This window comes from Sus scrofa, chromosome 18 (assembly GCF_000003025.6).
Source record: "Sus scrofa isolate TJ Tabasco breed Duroc chromosome 18, Sscrofa11.1, whole genome shotgun sequence".
Classification (NCBI taxonomy): domain Eukaryota; kingdom Metazoa; phylum Chordata; class Mammalia; order Artiodactyla; family Suidae; genus Sus; species Sus scrofa.
Window position 1 is genome coordinate 9152106 of NC_010460.4, and position 21351 is coordinate 9173456.

The window sequence follows — 21351 nt, forward strand, 5'->3', positions numbered from 1 at the left end:
CTGCCTGCCTTGCTCCCAGTAAAGAACAATGCTGGGATGATTCCAAGGACACACACACACAAAAAAGGACATCTTAACAAACCAAAAAAGGGAGTTCCCATTGTGGCACAGCAGAAATGAATCTGTCTAGTATCCATGACGATGTGGGTTCAATCCCTGGCATCACTTAGTGGGTTAAGGATCTGGTGTTGCCAAGAGCCATGGTGTAGTTTACAGATGTAGCTTGGATCCTGCATTGCTGTGGCGGTGGTGTCGGCCAGCAGCTGCAGCTCTGATTCGACCCCTAGCCTGGGAACCTCCATATGCAGTGCTAAAAAGACCAAAAGAAAAAAGAAAAAGAAAGAAGGAAAGAATGGAGGATAGTTTTGTAGGACTTTCAGAGTAGGAAAGCTCAACTTTCCACTCGCTGTCTAGAGCGGTGGTCTCCAAAACAAGCAGGAATATCCACAAGGATGTGGGACAAAATATTATTTTTTATCAAAAAGAAGAAATTGGAGTTCCCGTAGTGGCGCAGTGGTTAATGAATCCGACTAGGAACCATGAGGTTGCAGGTTCGGTCCCTACCCTTGCTCAGTGGGTTAACGATCCGGCGTTGCCGTGAGCTGTGGCGTAGGTTGCAGACACGGCTCGGATCCCGCGTTGCTGTGGCTCTGGCGTAGGCTGGTGGCTACGGCTCCCATTAGACCCCTAGCCTGGGAACCTCCATATGCCGCGGGAGCGGCCCAAGAAATAGCAAAACGACAAAACAAAAAAAACAAAAAACAAAAAGAAGAAATTAAGGTTTACTAATATCCACTCTACAAACTGACTGCAGTCTTTGTGGGCCAGCCCCAAGTCAGATCAGCTTTGAGAATAGTCCGTGGGTAGGCCCAGTGCAGAGGGCCAGGAAGTGGCCAGCACCACTTCATTCACTGCTGGAATTCCAGTCCTGGTTAACACACTATGTATATTAACATTAACCCAAATTAACCATGGACAAATGGACAAAGGCCTGAACATTGCTCATAAAAACGAGAGTCTAAATGCTAGTATGTGAGCACACGGGAACTTAAGTGCCAGAACTGGAGTTCCCGTTGTGGTGCAGTAGAAACAAATCCGACTAGGAACGATGAGGTTGCAGGTTCAATCCCTGGCCTCGATCAGTGAGTTAAGGATCCAGTGTCACCATGAGCTGTGGTGTAGGTCGCTGTCACGGCTCAGATCTGATGATGCTGTGGCTGTGGCATAGGTCAGCAGCTGTAGCTCCAATTCGACCCCTAACCTGGGAACCTCCATATGCCTCAGGTGCAGCCCTAAAAAGCAAAAAAAAAAAAAAAGTGGCAGAATTGATTCTGTTCCAATCTCTAGTATGGCACATTAATCATTAATCAGGTTTTTTTTCCCTTTTACCTTATAATAAAATTTAGCAAGAGACTGGCAAAAAAAAATTTTTAATTATCAAGCAGATAATTTGAGAGTCAGTGAAACTTGCCCTTATTGTTGGTTCTGCCTCCAGAGATTTGCTAGTGATAGTAGCACCTATATAAGCTGATAAATAAATTATCTCTGTACATGTATATAGAAATACATTCAGCTTTTTGCCAATAGAGCACATAATCAGAAACATCTGGAAGCCACAGGTCTATGGGATTCTGTGACATCTTCTGACCTAAGTATCAGGAAACAACCAGCAGGACCCACCTGATCCAGGAGTATAGAGGGTTCAGAAGAGAAGTGAGAAGAACCAGAAAACAAAAGAACTAAGTTTATTCGTCCTCCTCCAGAGAATATTCTCCTTGAAACAGGCTCCCTGACACCCGGCCCAGCTCCCACGACCGAATGGATAGGACCCCACCTTCCCTTTACTTCCCACCCAAGTAACCCAAAGCTTTCAAAACAGACGCCTGAAACCAGATCAGAGTGAAAGGCAATGGCAGGCCTTCCACACATGCCAACTCTAGGATGTTCAAGCTGCCACAGGAGAGGCTGCTGGCAGTGGCCTCTGGTTGAGCCAAGGCCTGCTGCACCCCCAGAGCCGCAGTCAGCAGGTCGCTAGGCCTTGCAGAAGGAAGGGCTTTGCTGCCTCCAGGATGTCCAGTTTAGGATCCAGTGAGCGGCCAAGCCCCTCCAAGACCATGATGGCAAAGACAATTGAGGCGAAGTTGCTCTCCAGCTTTACCTGAAATAGAAAGACAGTGGTTCTTCCTGAAGTCCACTGATATAAACAGACAGCGTCCCAGGTAACCCTGTCACATCCACTCCTGGCCACCTACCTGCCCGTGTGATTTTTATCGTCTACCTAACTTTCTTTTCCCCACCATCTCAAATACTCCCACCTACTAGAAATATTAAAGAAAAATCCAGGGGGTGCAGTGTGGACAGCTCTTCATTAGGGGGTGCGTGTCTGCATGCTCGTGTATGTGTGTGTGTGTCTGCATGTGTGTGTGTGTAAGTGACTTAAAAACACTAAAATGAATATTTCACAGCTACACCAGAAACTGTAAATCTAAATAAGGGTCATTTTTCAAAATCCACAGTAACCTTCCAGAGACCAGGTACAACCGGCTTTGCTTCAACACATCAGAGTTTCTTCCCTTTTGGAGCCAGGCTCATAGTTAATACCAGTTTCCATATATTACCCAACTAATCCTCAAAAGTACTCCCTTTATCCCTGTTCAGTAGATAAGGAAGCTAAGGTTTAGGGTGGTTAAGGGACTTGCTCAAGGCCTCTGGGGAGAAAGGATAGAGCCAGAATCTATTTATTTATTTTATGTTGTGGGGTTTTTTTGGTCTTTTTTGCTTTTTCTAGAGCTGCTCCCGTGGCACATGGAGATCCCAGGCTAGGGGTCCAATCGGGAGCTGTAGCCACTGGCCCACACCAGAGCCACAGCAACACCAAATCCAAGCCGTGTCTGTGACCTCCACCACAGCTCACGGCAACGTTGGATCCTTAACCCACTGAGCAAGGCGAGGGATTGAACCTGCAATCCCTGTAGCCTGGGAACTTCCATATGCTGCAGGTGCAGCCCTAAAAAGGCAAAAGACAAAACAACAACAACAACAACAAAACCCCAAAACAAAAAACAAAAAGTAAAGGGTATTTGTCTCAGTTAGGGTCTGAAAAGCTGTCTGAGGGGTCAGATGGGCTGATGAGGAAAAAGCAGCATGTTTGGCTCAGCCACCTCCGCCAGGACGTGAGAAGACAGACGGAGGACCCTTAGTGGCACAGGCTCTGTTCAGGGTTAGGGACCTGGAGTGTCAACACTATTGAGAATGTTTTCATGCTTAAGCTCCACAGCAAGCTATTCAGTACTCGTTGTATTCTTTCTATCTCTGTTGGGTTTCTATCAAATATTTTATTTAAAAATTAAGTGCTACCAAAATAGACATTATCCAAAGAACATATACAAATGGTCAAGGAATTCCCATCGTGGCTTAGCAGAAACAAACCTGACTAAAATCCGTGAGGACACAGGTTCAATCTCTGGCCACGCTCAGTGGGTTAGGGATCTGGCATTGCCATTGAGCTGTGGTGTAGGCCAGCAACTTCAGCTCCGATTTGACCCCTAGCCTGAGAGCTTCCATATGTCATGGGTGTAGCCCTAAAAAGACAAAAACACGGAGTTCCTGTCGTGGCACCCTGGCTAATGAATCCAACTAGGAACCATGAGGTTGTGGGTTCGGTCCCTGCCCTTGCTCAGTGGGATAAGGATGCAGCGTTGCCGTGAGCTGTGGTGTAGGCCGCAGATGCGGCTCGGATCCCACGTTGCTGTGGCTCTGGTGTGGGCCGGTGGCTACAGCTCCCGATTAGACCCCTAGCCTGGGAACCTCCATATGCCACGGGAGCAGCCCAAGAAATAGCAAAAAGATAAAAAAAAAAAAAAAAAAAAAAAAAAAGACAAAAGCAAAAAACAAAGACAAATGGCCAAAAAGCAAGCATATGAAAAGATGCTGGCATCATTACTCATTAGAGAAACGCAATCGAAACCACCCTGGGATATCACCTCACTCCCATGAGGGTAGTCATTAAAAAAGAAAGAAAGAAAGAAAGAAAGAAAAAACCAGAATATAACAAGTGTTGGTGAGGATGTGGAGAATTGGGACCTAGGTACACTGATGGTGGGAATGTAAAATTGGGCACGCTACAGAAAATAGTACGGAGCTTCCTCAAAAGCCAAAAAAACCCGCCGTATATAAATCAACTGCTCTTCCATTTTTTAAGAAACGCTATATGATCAAGCAATCTCCTATCCAGGTAAATATCCAAAAGAATTGAAAGCAGGATCTTCAAGAGATACTTGCACATCCATGTTCACTGCTGCATTGTTCATAAGAGCCAAAAGATAGAAGTGACCCAAATGTCCATCAAAGGATGAACAAATAAAGAAAATACAGCATATATGTCAAATGGAATATTATTTGGTCTTCAAAAAGAAGGAAACCCTGTCACATGCTACAACATGGAGGAGCCTCAAGGACACTGCACTGAGTGAGATAAGCCAGTCACAGAAGGACAAATACCATGTGATTCTACTTATATGGGAAATCTAGAGTCATCAAAATCATGAAAACAGAAAGTGGAATGGTGGTTGCCAGGGTCTGGGGGCAGAAAAACTTGGGGAGTTGTTCAGTAGGTAGAAAGTTTCAGTTCTGCAGGATGAGAAAGTTCTAGAGATCTAGAGATAGTAACCACGCTAGTGCCCTGTGGGGCTCCTGGGCACACAGGCTTTCTGTGTCCCATTTCTTGCTGTAGGGAGTGAGCCTCAGCATCCATGAGCTTCCCTGAGTTCCAAAGGGCAGCTGCTAATCAGGGAAGGGAGGGGATGCAGAGACCAGGGAGGAGCCGTCAAGAGACAACAGTGCAGCCTTGGAGCAGGTCCTGGTTCCTCCTCAAGGAATATACACAAAGCTTTGAGCCCTTCTGCAGAATTAAAACCCCCCAACAAATGCAAGAACTGCTTTATGAAGCATCTTCAGTCCAGGAAGGAGGACTACCAGGACCAGTCCTGGGGCCACTAAACACCAGCGCTGAAAACAATGCAAGCTTGCCTCTACCCTGATCCTTATCGGGGGCTGATTTTTCCACTCTGCCAACTATACAACCACCTGCTAATCCCTTCCAAAGGGGGCACAGTCTTGAAGGCACTAGCCTGCTGTGGCCTCCTTTGCCTGGCAAAGCAATAAGGCTATCTTTTTCTCCTCCCCCCAAACTCGTCCCTGCATTTCTATTTGGCACAAACTTAAGTTTTGGTAACAAGATCTGTTACACAACTATGTAAAGGTGGTTGACACTGCTAAACCACCCTTGGAGATGGGTAGGGGGAAGGAAGTTTCACTTTTTTTTAACCACAATTTAATTTTTTTTTTCTTTTTTTTTAAGGCCTGCACCCATGGCTTATGGAAGTTCCCAGGCTAAGGATTGAATTGGAGCCGAAGCTGCTGGTCTACACCACAGCCACAGCAATGCAAGATCCAAGCCAGATCTGTGACCTACACCCCCGCTCATGGCAACGCTGGATCCTTAACCCACTGACACCAGGGAGCACACTCATCCTCACAGATCCTAGTCAGGCTTGCTAGCACTGAGCCACAATAGGAACTTCCTAAAGTGTTTTTGTTTGGTTGGTTGGTTGGGTTTTTTTTTTTTTGTCTTTATGCCATTTCTTGGGCCACTCTCGTGGCATATGGAGGTTCCCAGGCTAGGGGTCTAATCAGAGCTGTAGCCGCCGGCCTACACCACAGCCACAGCAATGCCAGATCCGAGCCATGTCTGTGACCTACACCACGGCTCAAGGCAATCCACTGATCCTTAGCCCATTGAGTGAGGCCAGGGATCAAACCCGCAACCTCAAGGTTCCTAGTCAGAATCGTTTCCACTGGGCCACGATGGGAACTCCTTTTTTTCTTTTTTTCTTTTTTTTTTTTTTTGGCTTTTTGCTTTATACATTTGTGAATACACCTTCTACGGCTAAGGATCAGAGGAGGTGCTCAGACCACATAGGCTGACAATAGGCAATGTGACCAAGGAAAGGCGGGGCCACACTGTCGGGAAACAGACAGCACTCCTCATCAACTGTTTTCCAAAAACCAGATCTCACGTTAAGAGAAGTGCCTGTCACCACCCTGAGGGATCCCCTCCCCCCACCTTCCCCAGAGTCCCCCTTCCGGCCTGAGCAGAGTGCCACTCAAGGTTGGCTTGGGAGCTCACCTTATGAGTCACCAGCAACTTAAAGACATTCGAGAGGAGGCTGGAAACTTGAAGCTGGAAAAACACAATAAAGACAACTGCAAAACCTGCCAAGCCCCCAGGAACCACTCCTCCCCGCTGTGGGCTCCTCCCCCTCTCTGTTTCTCTCTCTCTCTCACATACACACACACACACACACACACACAAGCACGCACGCACGCACGCACACACCAGTGAACAGAAAGAACTGCACACATACAAGCCCAACTCCCATCTCATGACTGAGTTCAAAGACTCCTCAAGAGGACCAGCCTTGAGGCCTCTGCCCCAGCATCCCCAGCACACACAGAAGTCACATCAGAACAAGTACGATGGCAGTGCCTTGGGGCCAGCTGCCACTCCTCGCTGCCAGGAGGCCACCTCTTGTTCTGAACTTGCTCCTGCTTGCACGTAGACGTGGGAGTAAACTTGGGGAGAAAGCCTGGTGTGTAAGAATTGTGTCTAAAATTCAAAGTGGGCCCTGGCTCAGGTCGAAATAAAGGACCTGAACATTCAATAGGGCTTTGGCTGCTCAGGAGTCTCGGTCCTCCTTCGCTCCCTCCACACTCGGCTCAGTCCACGGAAATAAAACAACAGAACACCTACAGCCTGGCAGGGTGGGGCGGGGAGTAGGCACAGGTAGTTGTAGAAGTCCCACCAAGGGACCATAGCTAGAGAGGGAAGCCTAGAGAATTTGGGGTGATCACTGTAAATTGTTAACTGCTCAAGAAAGCCATCAGAACAAAGCAGGCTTGCTTGACTAGTGGAGGGTGCGAGATGCCTCAGGTCACTGGGTGGGGGATGGGGGGAGGCCTGCGATCAGGTTCAGACCAAGGGCAGGAGTTTAAGGACCGCCCTTCTGGTGATTTAAACGCAAAAGCACTGTGACAGTCCTTGTGTGACCTTACAGTATCAAATACTCTCTTATGGAGACCAAGGAAGAGCTATGACTGGAAGAAAGGAAGTCTTTTCCCACCTCCGCGCCCCTTGGATTATAAACATGTAGCCCACCTGATCCTCCAGGGCAGAGCCTCCTTGCCTGCCGACTTTCGACTTGCGTGACTCACAAGCATCTTATCTTAATAAACCTTTTTCTGGGAGTTCCAGTCCTGGCTCAGTGGTTAATGAAGATGACTAAGATCCATGAGGAATGTGGGTTCAATCCTTGGTCTCGCTCATGCTCAGTGGGCTAAGGATCGGCGTTGCCATGAGCTGTGGTGTAGGTTGGCAGCTGTAGCTCTGATTGGACCCCTAGCCTGGGAACTTCCATAGGCCGTGGGTGTGGCCTGAAAAGACCAAAAATAAATAAATAAAAAGCAAATCAATAAGCCTTTTTCTTGCCTATCACTTCGTCTCTCTTCTCTTTCTGTGCTAAAGCACAAAGAACCGGGACCTCAGGAAGTCCAGACACTGGTGATTCTACCTTTTTTTTTTTTTTTTGCCTTTTTGCCATTTCTGGGGCCGCTCCCGCGGCACATGGAGGTTTCCAGGCTAGGGGTCTATTCGGAGCTGCAGCCACCGGCCTATACCAGGGTCACAGCAACATGGGATCCGAGCCACATCTGCAACCTACACCACAGCTCACAGCAACGCTGGATCCTTAACCCACTGAGCAAGGCCAGGGATCGAACCCGCAACCTCATGGTTCCTAGTCGGATTCGTTAACCACTGTGCCACGATGGGAACTCTGTGTGATTCTACTTTAAAAGACCCAATCTGGGTTTAGGCTGGGTTCGAGTCCCAGCACATGGGTCCAAGTCCCACCTTGGGTTCCGGCTGGGTTCGAGCCATAAGTGCGATCAGTTTCAGTCCCGGCAGCCACCCTGGACAGCCTGGTCAAGGAGCCGCTCTTGAGAGCCAAGGATTTCTGTGGGCCTCCTCACACCTCTTTATCTGCCTGAAAACTCACACCCTCTCAAGACCGCCCCATGGAGAGGTCTCCCTTAGACCTGGGGTTTGCTCCGTCCAAGGGCAAGGTCAGTAAACACCCCGCGGCCCCCGCCCCTCGAGGGGCCGGCTCACCTTTTCCAGGGTGATGGTGTTCTTCCTGGCCTGGGTCACCAGCCTGGCCATCTCGGCCTTAAATCCCTCCACATCCTTGCACTCGTGGGCCCGCGCGTGGTGCAGGATGAGCTCAGCCACTCTTTGGCCCTGGAAGACGCACAAGAGAAAAACCCTGGTGGAGTCAAGAGGCTGTAAAACTAGATGCTCTGCCCCAACTTCTTCATGTCCTAGTTGTTTCTATCATCATGCTTTTGGTCACCCATCCTTTTTTCTTTTCTTTTTTGCCTTTTTTTAGGGCCATACCTGCAGCATATGGAAATTCCCAGGCTAGGGGCTGAATCAGAGCGACAGCTGCCGGTCTACACCACAGCCACAGCAACACTGGATCCAAGCTGCATCTGCAACCTGCACCACAGTTCACGGCAACGCCAGATCCTTAACCCATGGAGGGAGGCCAGGGATCGAAACCACATGCTCGTGGATACCAGTCAAGTCCCTAACCACTGAGCCACAGTGGGAACTCCAACACACATCCTTTCTTAACTTTACCCTCCGCCCTCACAACAGAACATCGATTGAGGTCTTCTGAAGCCTCTCTTGGTCAGTGGGGCCCCACCTGTGCTTAGCACAGTCAGGGGAAGGAGCTACACAGTCCTGGGCCTCCAAGGCCACACAGGCCCAGTGGCAAAGCCAGGGTCCTGCTGCTCACGCTCCATCTGCCACCAGGACCTGCTGCTGGGCTGGACAAGCCACACTCTTCTCATGGGCTGCCTTTCTGCCTGAGCAGACTTCCCTGCTCACAGCTGACCTGTCCCCTGTGTTGCAGCCTTCTAGCTCCTCCTCCACCCAAGACACCCCTAAGTAAAGCCTCCACGGCCTCACCAACACCCACCTGGCCCCTGCGGTCACTGCTAAGGCTTTTCGCCTCCCACAGCACAGAAGCCAAGCTCTTCCTCCTTGGCTTCCTTCACCCAAATCTGTACAGAGGAGCCCCTCCCACCCCCCACCTGCCACTGCATCTCAGTTTTGTTTTGTTTTGTTGCTTTTTAGGGCCATACCTGCAGCATATAGAAGTTCCCAGGCTAGGGGTCCAATCACAGCTGCAGCCACCAGCCTACGCCACAGTCAGAGCAACACCAGATCCAAGCCCCATTTCAACCTACACCATAGCTCACGGCAACGCTGGATCCCCAACCCACTGATCGAGGCCAGGGATCGAACCCACATCCTCATGGATACTACTTGGGTTCATCACCACTGCGCCACAACAGGAACTCCCACTTCTGCTCCTCTTTCCTCTCTCTCCTCCCCTTGTCTCTCTGCGCCACCCATTTCCATCAGGATCACCCCCAACTCCCAAGGGCCCAGCAGGCCTCACCTGCCCCATTGCCACGGCCATGAACACTGCCCGGAAGTTCCTCAAGTCAGTGGCCTGCAGCTCGGCCACAATGCCAGCATCCAGCAGCACCAGGCGCAGTGGGCACTGGGCAGGTGTCACAGCCACAGCCAGAGCATCACAGACATCCACCTGCTGCAGCCGCGCCTCCTGGCTCTTGGAAAGACCATCAGCACCCTGGACCAGGATGTTCCCAGGGTGAAGGTCCGCATGGACGAAGTTGTCCACAAATATCTGGGGAGAGAGCAAGGCTATTCCAGGCTAAGTCAGCTTCACCATTCCAACACCACCAGGCCACATGCAAAAAAGCTTCCTGGGTGACGGCAAGTTCCCAGTGATCACATAGAAACAAACGAAGGTGTGCTCTATAAACTCCCAATGCTTGGTATCATCATTTCAGAATCTGTACACAGACAGGGCAGGTAGAGGTTTTCAAGAGAAAAGTGATTTTCAAGGTAAAGAGCGTTAAAAAAGATCATAGGAGAATGTGAAAATCAAAGACCAAACAGCATTTCCAGAGATTATTGTCACTCTGATTTGAGCAATTAATATTCAGATTAAAAAATAATTATCTACTGATTGTTTATAAAGATTTTCCCCAAACCTCTCAGCTCTTAAAACTCATGGTACTTCCTTCCTTTAAAAATATTTCAGGAGTTCCCATTGTGGCTCAGCAAGTTAAAAATCCAACTAGTATCCATAAGGATGTAGGTTTGATCCCTGGCCTCGATCAGCGGGTTAAGGATCTGGCATTGCTGAGAGCTGCGGTGTAGGTAATAGATGCGGCTCAGATCCTGAGTTGCTGTGGCTGTGGTGTAGGCCAGCAGCTGCAGCTCAGATTCAACCCCTAGTGTGGGAACCTCCACGTGCTGCAGGTGTGGCCCTAAAGAATCTGACTGTAGCAGCTTGGGTAACTTCAGAGGAGACTCGGATTCAATTCCAGGCCTGGCACAGTGGGTTAAAAGATCCAGTGTTGCTGCAGCTGTGGTGTAGATCACAGCTGGGGTCTGGATTCAACCCTTGACCCAGGAATTTCCAAGTGCCACGGATGCAGCCATTAAAAAATTTTTTTCAGGAGTTCCTGTCGTGGCTCAGTGAAAACAAATCTATTATCCATGAGAACGCAGGTTCGATCCCTGGCCTCCCTCAGTGGGTTAAGCATCCGGCATTGCTGTGGCTGTGGTGTAGGCCAGCGGCTATAGCTCTGAATAGACCCCTAGCCTGGGAACTTCCATATGCTGCGGGCACAGCTATAAACATTTTTTTTCATAAATCAGACTTCAGCTTCATTCCCTCCATCTGTCTATACAGCAAATGGTGATGCTGATAACCACGCAAACACACTTACAGGATATGGTCACCAAAGACTGCCCTGGGTCCGAACCTCCTGGCACCTTGCAGTCAGCTGAGCCCCCCAGGATTCTTGACCCCACAAGCTGAAGTCCCCCAGAACCTCCCACTCCTGGGCACTGCTTAACGCTGCTCCTCCCCTGGCTACACCTCCTGCACCCTCCCCTCTGGCCCATGATGCCCTGTTACTGGGGACAAGGTCCTCTCCCCACTGAGCTTCCAGTGCACTGACAGTGGAAACCCAGCTTCCCTACAACACCCCCACTTTTCCAGGAGCCCCTTGGGTGGGGGCTGCTGACTCTTGACACCCACGGGCCCAGGGCTGGAGGCAAAGCCAGGGCTGACCCTCCATCCCCCCGAGGTCGCTGCCAGTGTCTGGCTTACAGTCTCCTGTGCTGTCTGCCTGCACCCACCACCATCCTACAGGGAGCGCCCATCCTCACTCTGCCCCACTTCTGCTATCTGCCTGGTTCCCTCCTACCCTAACTCTGCACCCTCGGACCTGGGCACTCAGCCCCCTACCCACCCTAGACCTGCCGTCCACGCATCAACCGTTCTCATCTGCGCCAACCACCGCGAAGGCCTCGGGCCCTCCTCGACCTCAGGCTCTTCTTTCTTTGCCGCCACACCTGAGCTGCTGACAATGCCGGCTTCCTACTGTTGCTACTGGTGATCATAATAACTGACCTGGCTTAGGGCTCACTGTGGCCTCTTCTGAGTGTCAACTCATTCATGATAATTAGCATCAGGCCATTCTCGGGAAGGTGACAGCTAGACTGCCTTCATATCCTGGCAGAGATGAGCCACTTTCTGGATAAATCCTGCAGCTGGTGTGGGCCCCTCCAAAATGACCGTGGGGGACCTGCACTTAACCCTATGTACCACTTCCTTAGCGTTACCCGTCTTCCCACTGAATGGCAGTGCCATGAACACTGCCATCATGTCTGTGTTGCTCACGACTACAAACCCAGCACTTAATTCAGTGCCCGGCACCTAGCAGGTGACTAGACACTTGCTGAATGAATAAATGAAATAGCATTTAACACCCAATGTCATCTCTGGCTATTGCCTAAAGGGTAGGTACCTCGGGCGGGGCCTGGGTCTTCCTCCCCATTCTTGCGTGGTGACAGAGGGCAGGCCACCAAGGAAGTGCTCAACAGAAAGCTGCAGAAGAATGGGCATTGGGGGACTTCCCACCGTGGCTCAGAGGCAACGAATCCGACTAGTATCCATGAGGATGAGGGTTCGATCCCTGGCCTTGCTCAGTGGGTCAGGGATCTGGCATTGCCGTGAGCTGTGGTGTAGGTCACAGATGTGGCTCAGATCTGGTGTGGCGGGGGCTGTGGTGTAGGGGTCCAATTTGACCCCTAGCCTGGGACCCTCCACATGCCGCAGGTGCAGCCCTAAAAAAAAGAACGGGCGCTGGGCCAGCCTGGCTGTCTCTAGAGCTGACCCTCTCAACCCAGCCACTTGCTGCTTAGCTGGGCAGTGTCCCGCCCTCACCACACACACCACCCCATCGGGCGCTGGGCTCGGCACCTGACCCGGGGCCGAGACCTCACCATCTTCAGCAGCATGTTGATCCCCAGCCGCGCGATCTTCCTCTTCACGTCCACAGGAATCCCTGCTTGCTGGTAACTGGACACAGGCACGCTCTCCTTCGAGGAAAACGCGGGAGAGAAGCGCTTTACCCTGCACAGCCCAAGACGGCCCGTCCCCTCATTCCCGTGGGACACACCGCCGCTGCCTTTCCACTGACTGGGAAGTGACCTAAAGAGTTTTCCCTTCCTTAGAGATCCTATGAATCTGTCACCCTCACGGTAATGTTCACCTACGTACATTTCTCTTCTATAATGCATCTCAACCAGTCCCGTCCGTTTATTAGGGAAGAAATCTGCTGATTGCCACCCACAGCGAAGAGATGCTGCGATCGTAGGGTGAGCTTGCTTCTGCTCAAGAACCAGTTCCCGTCATGGCTCAGCGGAAACGAATCTGACTAGTATCCATGAGGATGCAGGTTCGATCCCTGGCTCCACTCACTGGGTTAGGAATCCAGCGTTGCCGTGAGCTGGGGTGTAGGTCACAGGTGCGGCTCAGATCTGAAGTTGCTGTGGCTGTGGTGTAGGCTGGCGCTTATAGCTCTGATTTGACCCCTAGCCTGGGAACCTCCATGTGCCGCAGGTGCGGCCCTCAAAAGACAAAACAAATAGAAAAAGAACCAGCTGAGAGGGACCTGGGTGAGATCTGTGAACTTCAGCAGGAAAATGGAAAAGAAAAAAAAGGGGGGAAGAAAGGGGAGCTAGTGAATAAGCATTTCATACAGGTTCCTTTTTTTTGTTTGGGTTTTTTTTTTTTTTTTTTGCTTTTTAGGGCCACACCTGTGGCACATGGAAGTTCCCAGGCTAGAGGTCAAATCGGAAGTCACAGCAACTCGGGCTTCAAGCAGTGTCTTCGACCTACACCACAGCTCATGGCAACACTGGATCCCCAACCCACTGATCAAGGACAGGGATCAAACCCATATCCTCATGGATACTAGTCAGATTCGTTTCAGCTGAGCCACAGCAGGAACTTCTCATGAAGGTTAGTTATGTAATTGCCAAAGCAGCCTATTGAGATAGATCTCATTATCCCCAATTAATGAATAAAAGAACTAAAGCCCAGAGAGTTTGAGTAACTTGCTCAAGGTCACACAGCTAGTAACAGGGGGTCGTTCAGGTCACTCCTCTGGATCTCATTACCATCTCTATCAAGGAAGCTGGGCAGAACCTCCTGGGCTGCCTGCTTGCATCTCTCACCAGTGTCTTATCTTAATAAATCTATTTCTTGCATAAAGAAAGTCAAATAAAATAAAATAAAGGAGGCTGGACGGCTAAGCCCATAACAGAATACTTGTGAGCGCTGTCTGTGCAGACTCTGTGTGGAGGGGGTTCTGTATTTACTGTGTCATTGACTCCTGGGACAACCCTACGCTGTTATATAGGAGGGGGCTGTTATATAGGAGGGGACGGAAGCCACCCAGCAAATACAATGGCAGAGCAGACTTTCAAATTCAGAGCCAGGCTCTCAGCCACTCTGCTACCCCAACTTCCACCCTCATGAGCACACACGCCTCTTGCAGTCTTCCAGACAGTAATCCTATGCTCTCTGGGTTTTGTGTTTTCAAACTCAAGCCTTCCTAGGGAGCAGAGACGGCTTGGCTGTGAGTGAAAGGTGCAGCCAGAAGAAGTTCTGTCTTACTTCATATGTTTCCACCAAGACATCCCTGGTGACAAAGGGGCGCAGAGGGGTGGGGAATTTGACAGAGTTCACGTGCAGGAAGTTGCACTGGAAGTGTTCCAGATTCCGGGCTTCGTAACGCAGGTCGATCTACAGGGAAATGCAAAGAAGAGATGGGGCGGGGGTGGGCTGGGCCCAGGGAGGCAACAACTGAACCCCCAAGAGCTAACAAGTCACCTGCCTCCGCCACCTACTTCTCCTGCAGAAGTCCCAGGAAGCTGGGCCGGGGCCCTGTGGCTGAGAGCTGCCCCGCAAGTCCCAACCCCGGCTCAAACTCCAAGCTACAGACAGTGCACCTGCTTGGGCTCCACTGTGCCTCCACTATTCTTCCTCTGCCCCCCTTTACAGCAGCCACTGGGCCCCTTCCCCGTCTCCAGGGGGTCAGCTTGGTGGCCCCTCAGGGGGCCCAGCTCCCTGCACCAGCCCTCCCTCCAGCCCTGTCCCTCTGGTGAGGTCCCCTGCCATCACGGGCGCCACTGGACGCGGCTCTCTGTAAACTCCCCAGTGGCAGGCCCACTTCCAGTCGCATCCTCAGTTACTCTCTGGGCCCCCAGGGCCGATGCCATTGGCGATCTCCTGGCACCAGGGCTTGGCTTTCAGGTCCTTCTCCCCCTCTCCCACAGTGCCTCCTCGGTCTGGTCCCCTGGCAGCATGCCCCCAGATGCTGCTCCAGACCCTGCCCAGCTACTCTCCCCTCGTTCCCCTCCTGACCTTGGGAGCACCTTCACCTCCTGTCCAGACTCCTCTCCCAGCCTCCAGACTTTGATTTTTTTTTTTTTTTAGGGCCACACCCACAGCATATGGAGGTTCCCAGGCTAGGGGTCCAATCAGAGCTATAGCTGCTAGCCTACACCAGGGCCACAGCAACATGGGATCCAAGCCGCGACTGCAACCTACACCACAGCTCACAGCAATGCGGATCCTTAACCCACTGAGCGAGGCCAGGGATCGAACCCACAACCTCATGGTTACTAGTGGGGTTGTTTCCACTGTGCCACAAGAGGAACTCCTATTCACCAGCTTCTAACAGAGCTCTCAACAAATGTTACATGAATTTGAAAATGAACAAACAACCCCCACAACATACACCCAGACTCTAAGGTTTCAAGCCTAGGATCATGATGGGTGTACTGAGAGCTACAGCTAGCAGGAAGAGTAGATTCTGGGGGCAAAATGGGTGAGATGTGGAGGTCTGAGCTTGAAGTGACAGGAACCCACGACGCCTGTCAGACTTCCTGAAGGAGAATGAAGCTCAGGTGGATGGTAGAACTAAGAGTGATGAATGCTAAGAGGGGTGTCAGAACAGAAGCTATTTTTCTCTGTTTTCGTTTTTGTCTTTATGCCTGTTCTAGGGCCGCTCCCGCGGCATATGGAGGTTCCCAGGTTAGGGGCCGAATCAGAGCTGTAGCCGCCGGCCTACATCACAGCCACAGCAACGTGGGATCCGAGCCGCATCTGCAGCCTACACCACAGCTCACAGCAATGCCGGATCCTTAACCCACTGAGCAAGGCCAGGGATCAAACAGCAACCTCATGGTTCCTAGTCGGATTCGTTAACCACTGAGCCATGACGGGAACTCCCTATTTTTCTCTGTTTTAATTTTATTATCGAAAACTACACGACTCCACAGCATAAAGCAAAACTTTCTAAACATTAAGACACGGAGTTCCCATTGTGGCTTAGCAGGTTACGAGCCCAAACCCGACAAGGATCCATGAGGACACGGGTTTGATCCCTGGCCCTGCTCAGTGGGTTAAGGATCCCATGTTGCTGTGGCTGTGGTGTAGGCCGGCAGCTGCAGTTCTGATTTGACCCCTAGCCTGGGAACTTCCATATGCTGCAGGTGCGGCCCTAAAAAGCAAATAAACAAACAAACAAACAAAACTAAACACTAAAACATATCCCTGGGGCTTAACAGCCTAAATCCAAGGACATAAATGAAGGCTTGGCACACTGCTTCTGAAAGCCTGCCCATTTCTCTGCCATTCATCATGAAGCCAGCGCAAGTACCTCCCTGGAGCCCCAGGAGCCTCCTGCATGTTTGCCAATTCTGGCTATTTAAACAGGTGTCCCAAGGGCCCTGGACAGGGAGGAGGTCCTTATCTACTCATTAAGCCACAGAAACAAAGCAAAACAAAGGTAGAGTGTGTGATTTTGCTCATTTTCCTCCTCCTCCTGGAGTTGGCCAGTGATTGGGGTACAGATAACGCCATCTGCTCCACCAGACTCATTTCACTTTCCTCGCAGGCACTAGGGAGACCGTTCCCCAAGCTCCTTCGTAGTTACACTGGGCCTGTGTGATTAAAGCTCTGATCTGGGAGTTCCCGTTGTGGCTCAGGGGTAATGAACCTGACCCATGAGGATGCAGGTTCGATCCCTGGCCTCGTTCCGTGGGTCGGAGAACCCACCATTACCATGAGCTGTGGTGTAGGTCACAGACGTGGCTCGGATCTGGCATTGCTGTGGCTGTGATGTAGGCCGGCAGCGGTAGCTCCAATTCAACCCCTAGCCTGGGAACTTCTATATGCTGCAGGTGCAGCCCTAAAAAGGAAAAAAAAGTTATGGAGGGAAACTCTCACTTTCTCCCTCAGTTCACCTGCATGGAACTTTCATATAAACAAGAAATAACCTTGTTGTATTAAGTCACTGAGATCTGGATAGCCTTTGTTGTATCAGCTAGCACCACCTATCCTGACTAATACGCTACATTAGCCATGACACACTGGGGAAATACTCATCCGTTCAGCATTGACTAAGCAGCTGCTGCCAGTAAAAACTGTCAGGTGCTGTTTACAACTGGGGGAAGGAGGATTCACCTGTTGGACCATGAGCTTCTCAAATTCCTCCACAATCTCAGGCAAGCTGAGCCACTTGATTCCTGGTAAAAGCGCAAGGACTCGGCTGCCCATCTTCATCAGCAGCAGGTCCATCTGTACCTGGGCGAGCAGGCCAGGGTGCAACACCTGCCAAAAAGAGGACAAGTGAGACAGAGGAGGGATCAATCAGGAGGGCACATTGGCCTTGGTGCCACTCATCAGAGAGTCAGCCAGCTTCTCATCAGAGCAAATTCGAGGCAGTCCCAACAGCCAAGATGCTGCTGCCTTCCACATCCCTTGGTACCTTTCCTGGGGAGATGGGAAGGCAGCTCCTTTGCACGGTACTCAGCTTTGCTGGGAAGAAGAGGTGGGCTCTTCCTTCCAATTTATCAAGTTTCGATCAGTGGCTCCCAAAACATCAGTGAGTATAGAAGTCACCATGGGTGGCTTGGCAAAAATGTGGATTCCCAGGCCTCCTCAAAGACCTACTGAATCAGACTGGCTGGGAGTGTGCCTGGGAACCTGCATTTTACTGAATGCATTTGGAGTAGTCCAAAATCTACCAAGTGCTGCTCTAGAGTCACAAAACTCCAGAGGCAGATAGAAAGAGCCCTAGTTTCATACACCAGGTCTGCAACTTATTTCCAGTATGAAACTGGACAAGCTGTTCAACCTCTCTTGCCTCCTGTTCCACCATGTAAAACATGCAGATTAGTTCCTGTTGCAGTGCAGTGAAAATGAATCCAACCAGTATCCATGAGGATGCAGGTTAGATCCCTGGCCTCGCTCCGTGGGTCAGGGATCTGGCATTGCCGTGAGCTGTGTTGTAGGCCACAGATGAGGCTCGGATCGCGCATTGCTGTGGCTGTGGTATAGGCTGGCAGCTGTAGTTCCTATTCAACTCCTAGCCTGGGAACCTCCATATGCCATGAGTACGGCCCTAAAAACCAAAAAAAAAATAAAACAACAAAAAAACATGTAGGCAATAGCCTCTACCTCCACCTCAAATACTTTTAGGAACAAAGCGGAGTATAAATAAAGATAAAAAAAAATGCCTATCTCGGGTATCTATTAAAGATTAAAGAATGTCTCTGACATGACTGGCGTGTTTCCTGCTACACAGGGAACCTTCGAGATGTTTTGGACCAGGGTTTCCCAAAAGTGCTTGATCATGAAAAAGACTTGCATCACTTATAAAAAGCCAGGCCCAGTCTCTTCCCTTGGAAAGTTTGGTTCACTAGGTCTGAAGAGAGGCACCCTTGGGAAGGTTTTTTCCAAGTGGGTAAGACAGCACTGGGGTATTTGCTACCAGTCTCCTGGAGGTATTTGCTACATTCCCCGGGGGGGGTCTGTCTGCCACTTCTCCTGGGGACATGCTGAACGGAGAAAGAAAACTGGGGCGAGGAGAGATGCCAGAGCCCAGGCGAGGGTTACCGGAAATGAAGAGAAAGATCCGCTGCTGTAACTACGAGCACGGCACACCTACCCTCGTCGGCCTCCAGTTTAGCCCCAGCCCAGAACAGGAGGTCAGCTGGATGGTGGGTCCTCCACCCGCAGAGGCAGTGAACTTCAAACCCTCTTCCAGACCAGTTGCACCTCCCCTCCCTCAAGCCAAGAAATCAGACAGCGTGCAAGTCACCGGTACTCAGGTAGTGATCAAGCTAAAAGAAATCAGTGGAGGAGTTCCCGTCCTGGCTCAGTGGTTGACGCATCTGACTAGGAACCATGAGGTTGTGGGTTCAATCCCTGGCCTTGCTCAGGGGGTTGGGGATCTGGCATTGCCATAAGCTGTGGTGTAGGTCGCAGATGCGGCTCAGATCTGGCGTTGCTGTGGCTCTGGTGTAGGCCGGTGGCTGTAGCTCCGATTAGACCCCTAGCCTGGGAACCTCCATGCGCCGCGTGTGCAGCCCTAAGAAAAAAGACAAAAAAAAAAAAAAAAGGAAAGAAAAGAAATCAGTGGAACGCAATGCAGGGTGATGTTCCTGATCTGGGCAGCTCGGTGGAGGGATGAGATTTCAGAGGTGGGAAAGGGCCTGGCTGCAAACATCACAACACTCACCTTCACTGCGACCGGGATGAGGTGATCTGGTTCTGGTTTGCGGACGGGCCCCGAAGCCTGAAACAAGACTGCACTGGATCCAACCAGATCGGCTTTAGGGAGGAGCAGTTTCTCTAGAAATGAGTGGTCCGCAAGACTTCCTGGAGGCCCCCAGGCCTTCCCCTGGGGTCCAAGGCGCTCTCTCAGCCTCCCGACCACCCCAGCTTCCGAAGAAGGCTGCAGGCTAGAGGCCGAGGCCAGTCTCTGGATGCTGTCGTTTTCCAGGAAGGCAGGGTTGGCACGAGCTTTGTACACTTGGGCCACACAGCCTGAACCCACGGGTTCCAGCTTCTCAAAGCACAGGACCCTCCCCCAGTCCTCTCCAAAGGCCTGCCGTAGGAAGTGTTCAGTGTGAGTCCAAGGATGAGGAGGCACCCGGACATGCAGCTTGGAGAACTGGGCGCAGAAAGCCTCTGAGAAGAGATCCCGCCGGGTGCTGGCCCACTGGCCCAGTTTGATGTACGTTGGGCCAGAGGTCTCGGTGGCTTTCAGAAGCAGGTAGAGCCAGAGACTGGAGACACTGGGAGCCAGGTAGGTGAAGGGGTAGAGTAGAAGGAGGGGGAAGAATTTCACCAGGAGGGCCCCCGCCCTGAGCCAGATCCGCAGGTGCAGAAGGAGACCGTCCAGCCGTCCCTCTGGGGGGACTGTCCCCAGGGGCCCATGTGCAGCCAGGACACTCCGGCGGGCCCTCTGCCGACACAAGCTCTCAGGGGCCCCCTCCCCACCAGTGTCTTCAGAGACAGAGACGAGTTTGGGCAAAGTGCCAAGCAGAAGCCAACAGAGTCTAGCCCTGCAAGAGTACCCAGCGGGTCTCAGAAGGCCGAGTTCCCTTCTGAGCTCAAAACCCCTTAGGTGCGACAAGCAGACCCTGACAGAGAAGCGCCAGGGCGTCACCATCCTCTTCCAGAAGTCCGCAGCCTAGGCTGCCTACCCTCCGCTTTAAGAAGCAGCCATCGCAAGGCTGACTGAGTCCAGGGCGCCGGCTGAGTATTCCACTGAAAAGTGGGGCAGCTGTGAGATGGGCGACGCTCAGACCTCAGCTTCGTCGTGCAGCCTAAGGCCGGTCCTGATCCCGGTCGTGCCCTGCAGGGCCACACCGCCCCCAGGGCCCGCAGCCCTGCCCCGCCTCCGCCTCAGGAGGGGCCCGCCCATCCGTCCCGGCTCCTCCCGGGTACCTCGCCTGGGCCGGAGGCCTGAAGGCTTGAGCCCCGGAGGGGGCCAGCCAGGCCCAGGCCGGGGACGTGACCTGCGCGAGGCGGCCGCGCGGGCGGAGACAGAGCCGGGCGGCCGCAGGGTCACCGCGCACGCGGGCGGGCGAGAGGTCGCGGGGGTGCCCGGGCACCCGCTTGGGGGCCAGAGCGCAGAGTAGAGATGGGGGGAGGCGGCGGTGCCGAGAGCCTGGGCTCCGGGCGAGGACGGGCGGGAAAGAGCGAGGCGTTGAGAGCTGGGGCGGCAGTGGGGGACAGTGCGGCTGGCCGAGGACCCGGGCACCGAGGACGGCGTTGGGAGGAGCTGGAGTTGAGGCTGGGGCTGCAGGGAGCCGAGGACCGGTGGGCAGTGGGGGGGTCTGGACGCCAAGGGCGTGGAAGGAGAACGGAGGGTCAGGGCGCGGCGGGCGAGGGATCGGGTCTCGGAGGGCCGGGGACCCCGACGCCGTGGGCGGGGGATCCGGGCGGCTAAGGCGAGGGATCCGGGCGCCGAGGGCGAGGGAACCCGACGGCGAGGCGGGGGTCGGGCGCGCGGGGCCGGGAATCCCGGCTCAGAGGCCGCGCGGCCTGCGTCTTCCGGGACCGCCCCTTAAAGGGGACGCGGCGCAGACTCCGGCGGAGGCTCCCCAAGCTAAAATTCACTTCCAACGCCAATGCGCCCCCGACACCCCCTCTTTGTCCCCTGTGCGCCGGGCTCTCCAGCTATCTTAGGCTTTCCCTACAAAGAGCGCGGAAACGGTGGAGGAGTTGAAAGCCCTTTCCCGAACAATGGTCCCACAGACCACGGTGGGAGGGGTGGGGGTGTTGTCCTTGAAAGGCCCGGAGTCCCAGGCTGCACCTATTTGGGGAATGTGTTTGCACCTTGGGGAGTGGCTCCGTAAAGAATGTTCGCTCATTCAACCAATACTAATTAAGCCCAGTAAGTATTTCTTTCTTTCTTTTTTGAGGGGGGCGGAGGGAGGCGCACCTGCAGCTTCTGGCAGATCCCAGACTA

The 21351-nt window shown here is 52.3% G+C and overlaps 1 protein-coding gene across 3 annotated transcripts; it reads right to left on the reverse strand.

The window, feature by feature from the left end:
- ADCK2 (aarF domain containing kinase 2) lies at positions 1727-20904 on the reverse strand. 3 transcript variants are annotated; one of them, XM_003134607.4, is made up of 8 exons: positions 19111-20904; positions 17052-17198; positions 14196-14324; positions 12518-12613; positions 9588-9839; positions 8228-8356; positions 6188-6241; positions 1727-2158 (listed from the first exon to the last, which is right to left on the reverse strand). In XM_003134607.4, exons 1-8 carry the CDS (start codon positions 20044-20046, stop codon positions 2021-2023), a joined length of 1881 nt encoding a protein of 626 aa, XP_003134655.2. In that variant the 5' UTR covers positions 20047-20904; the 3' UTR covers positions 1727-2020. The 3 variants fall into 3 exon arrangements, with proteins under 3 accessions (XP_003134655.2, XP_020934250.1, XP_005654328.2); XM_021078591.1 differs by lacking the exon at positions 9588-9839 and having other exon boundaries at positions 19111-20207; XM_005654271.3 differs by lacking the exon at positions 14196-14324 and having other exon boundaries at positions 1729-2158; positions 19111-20207.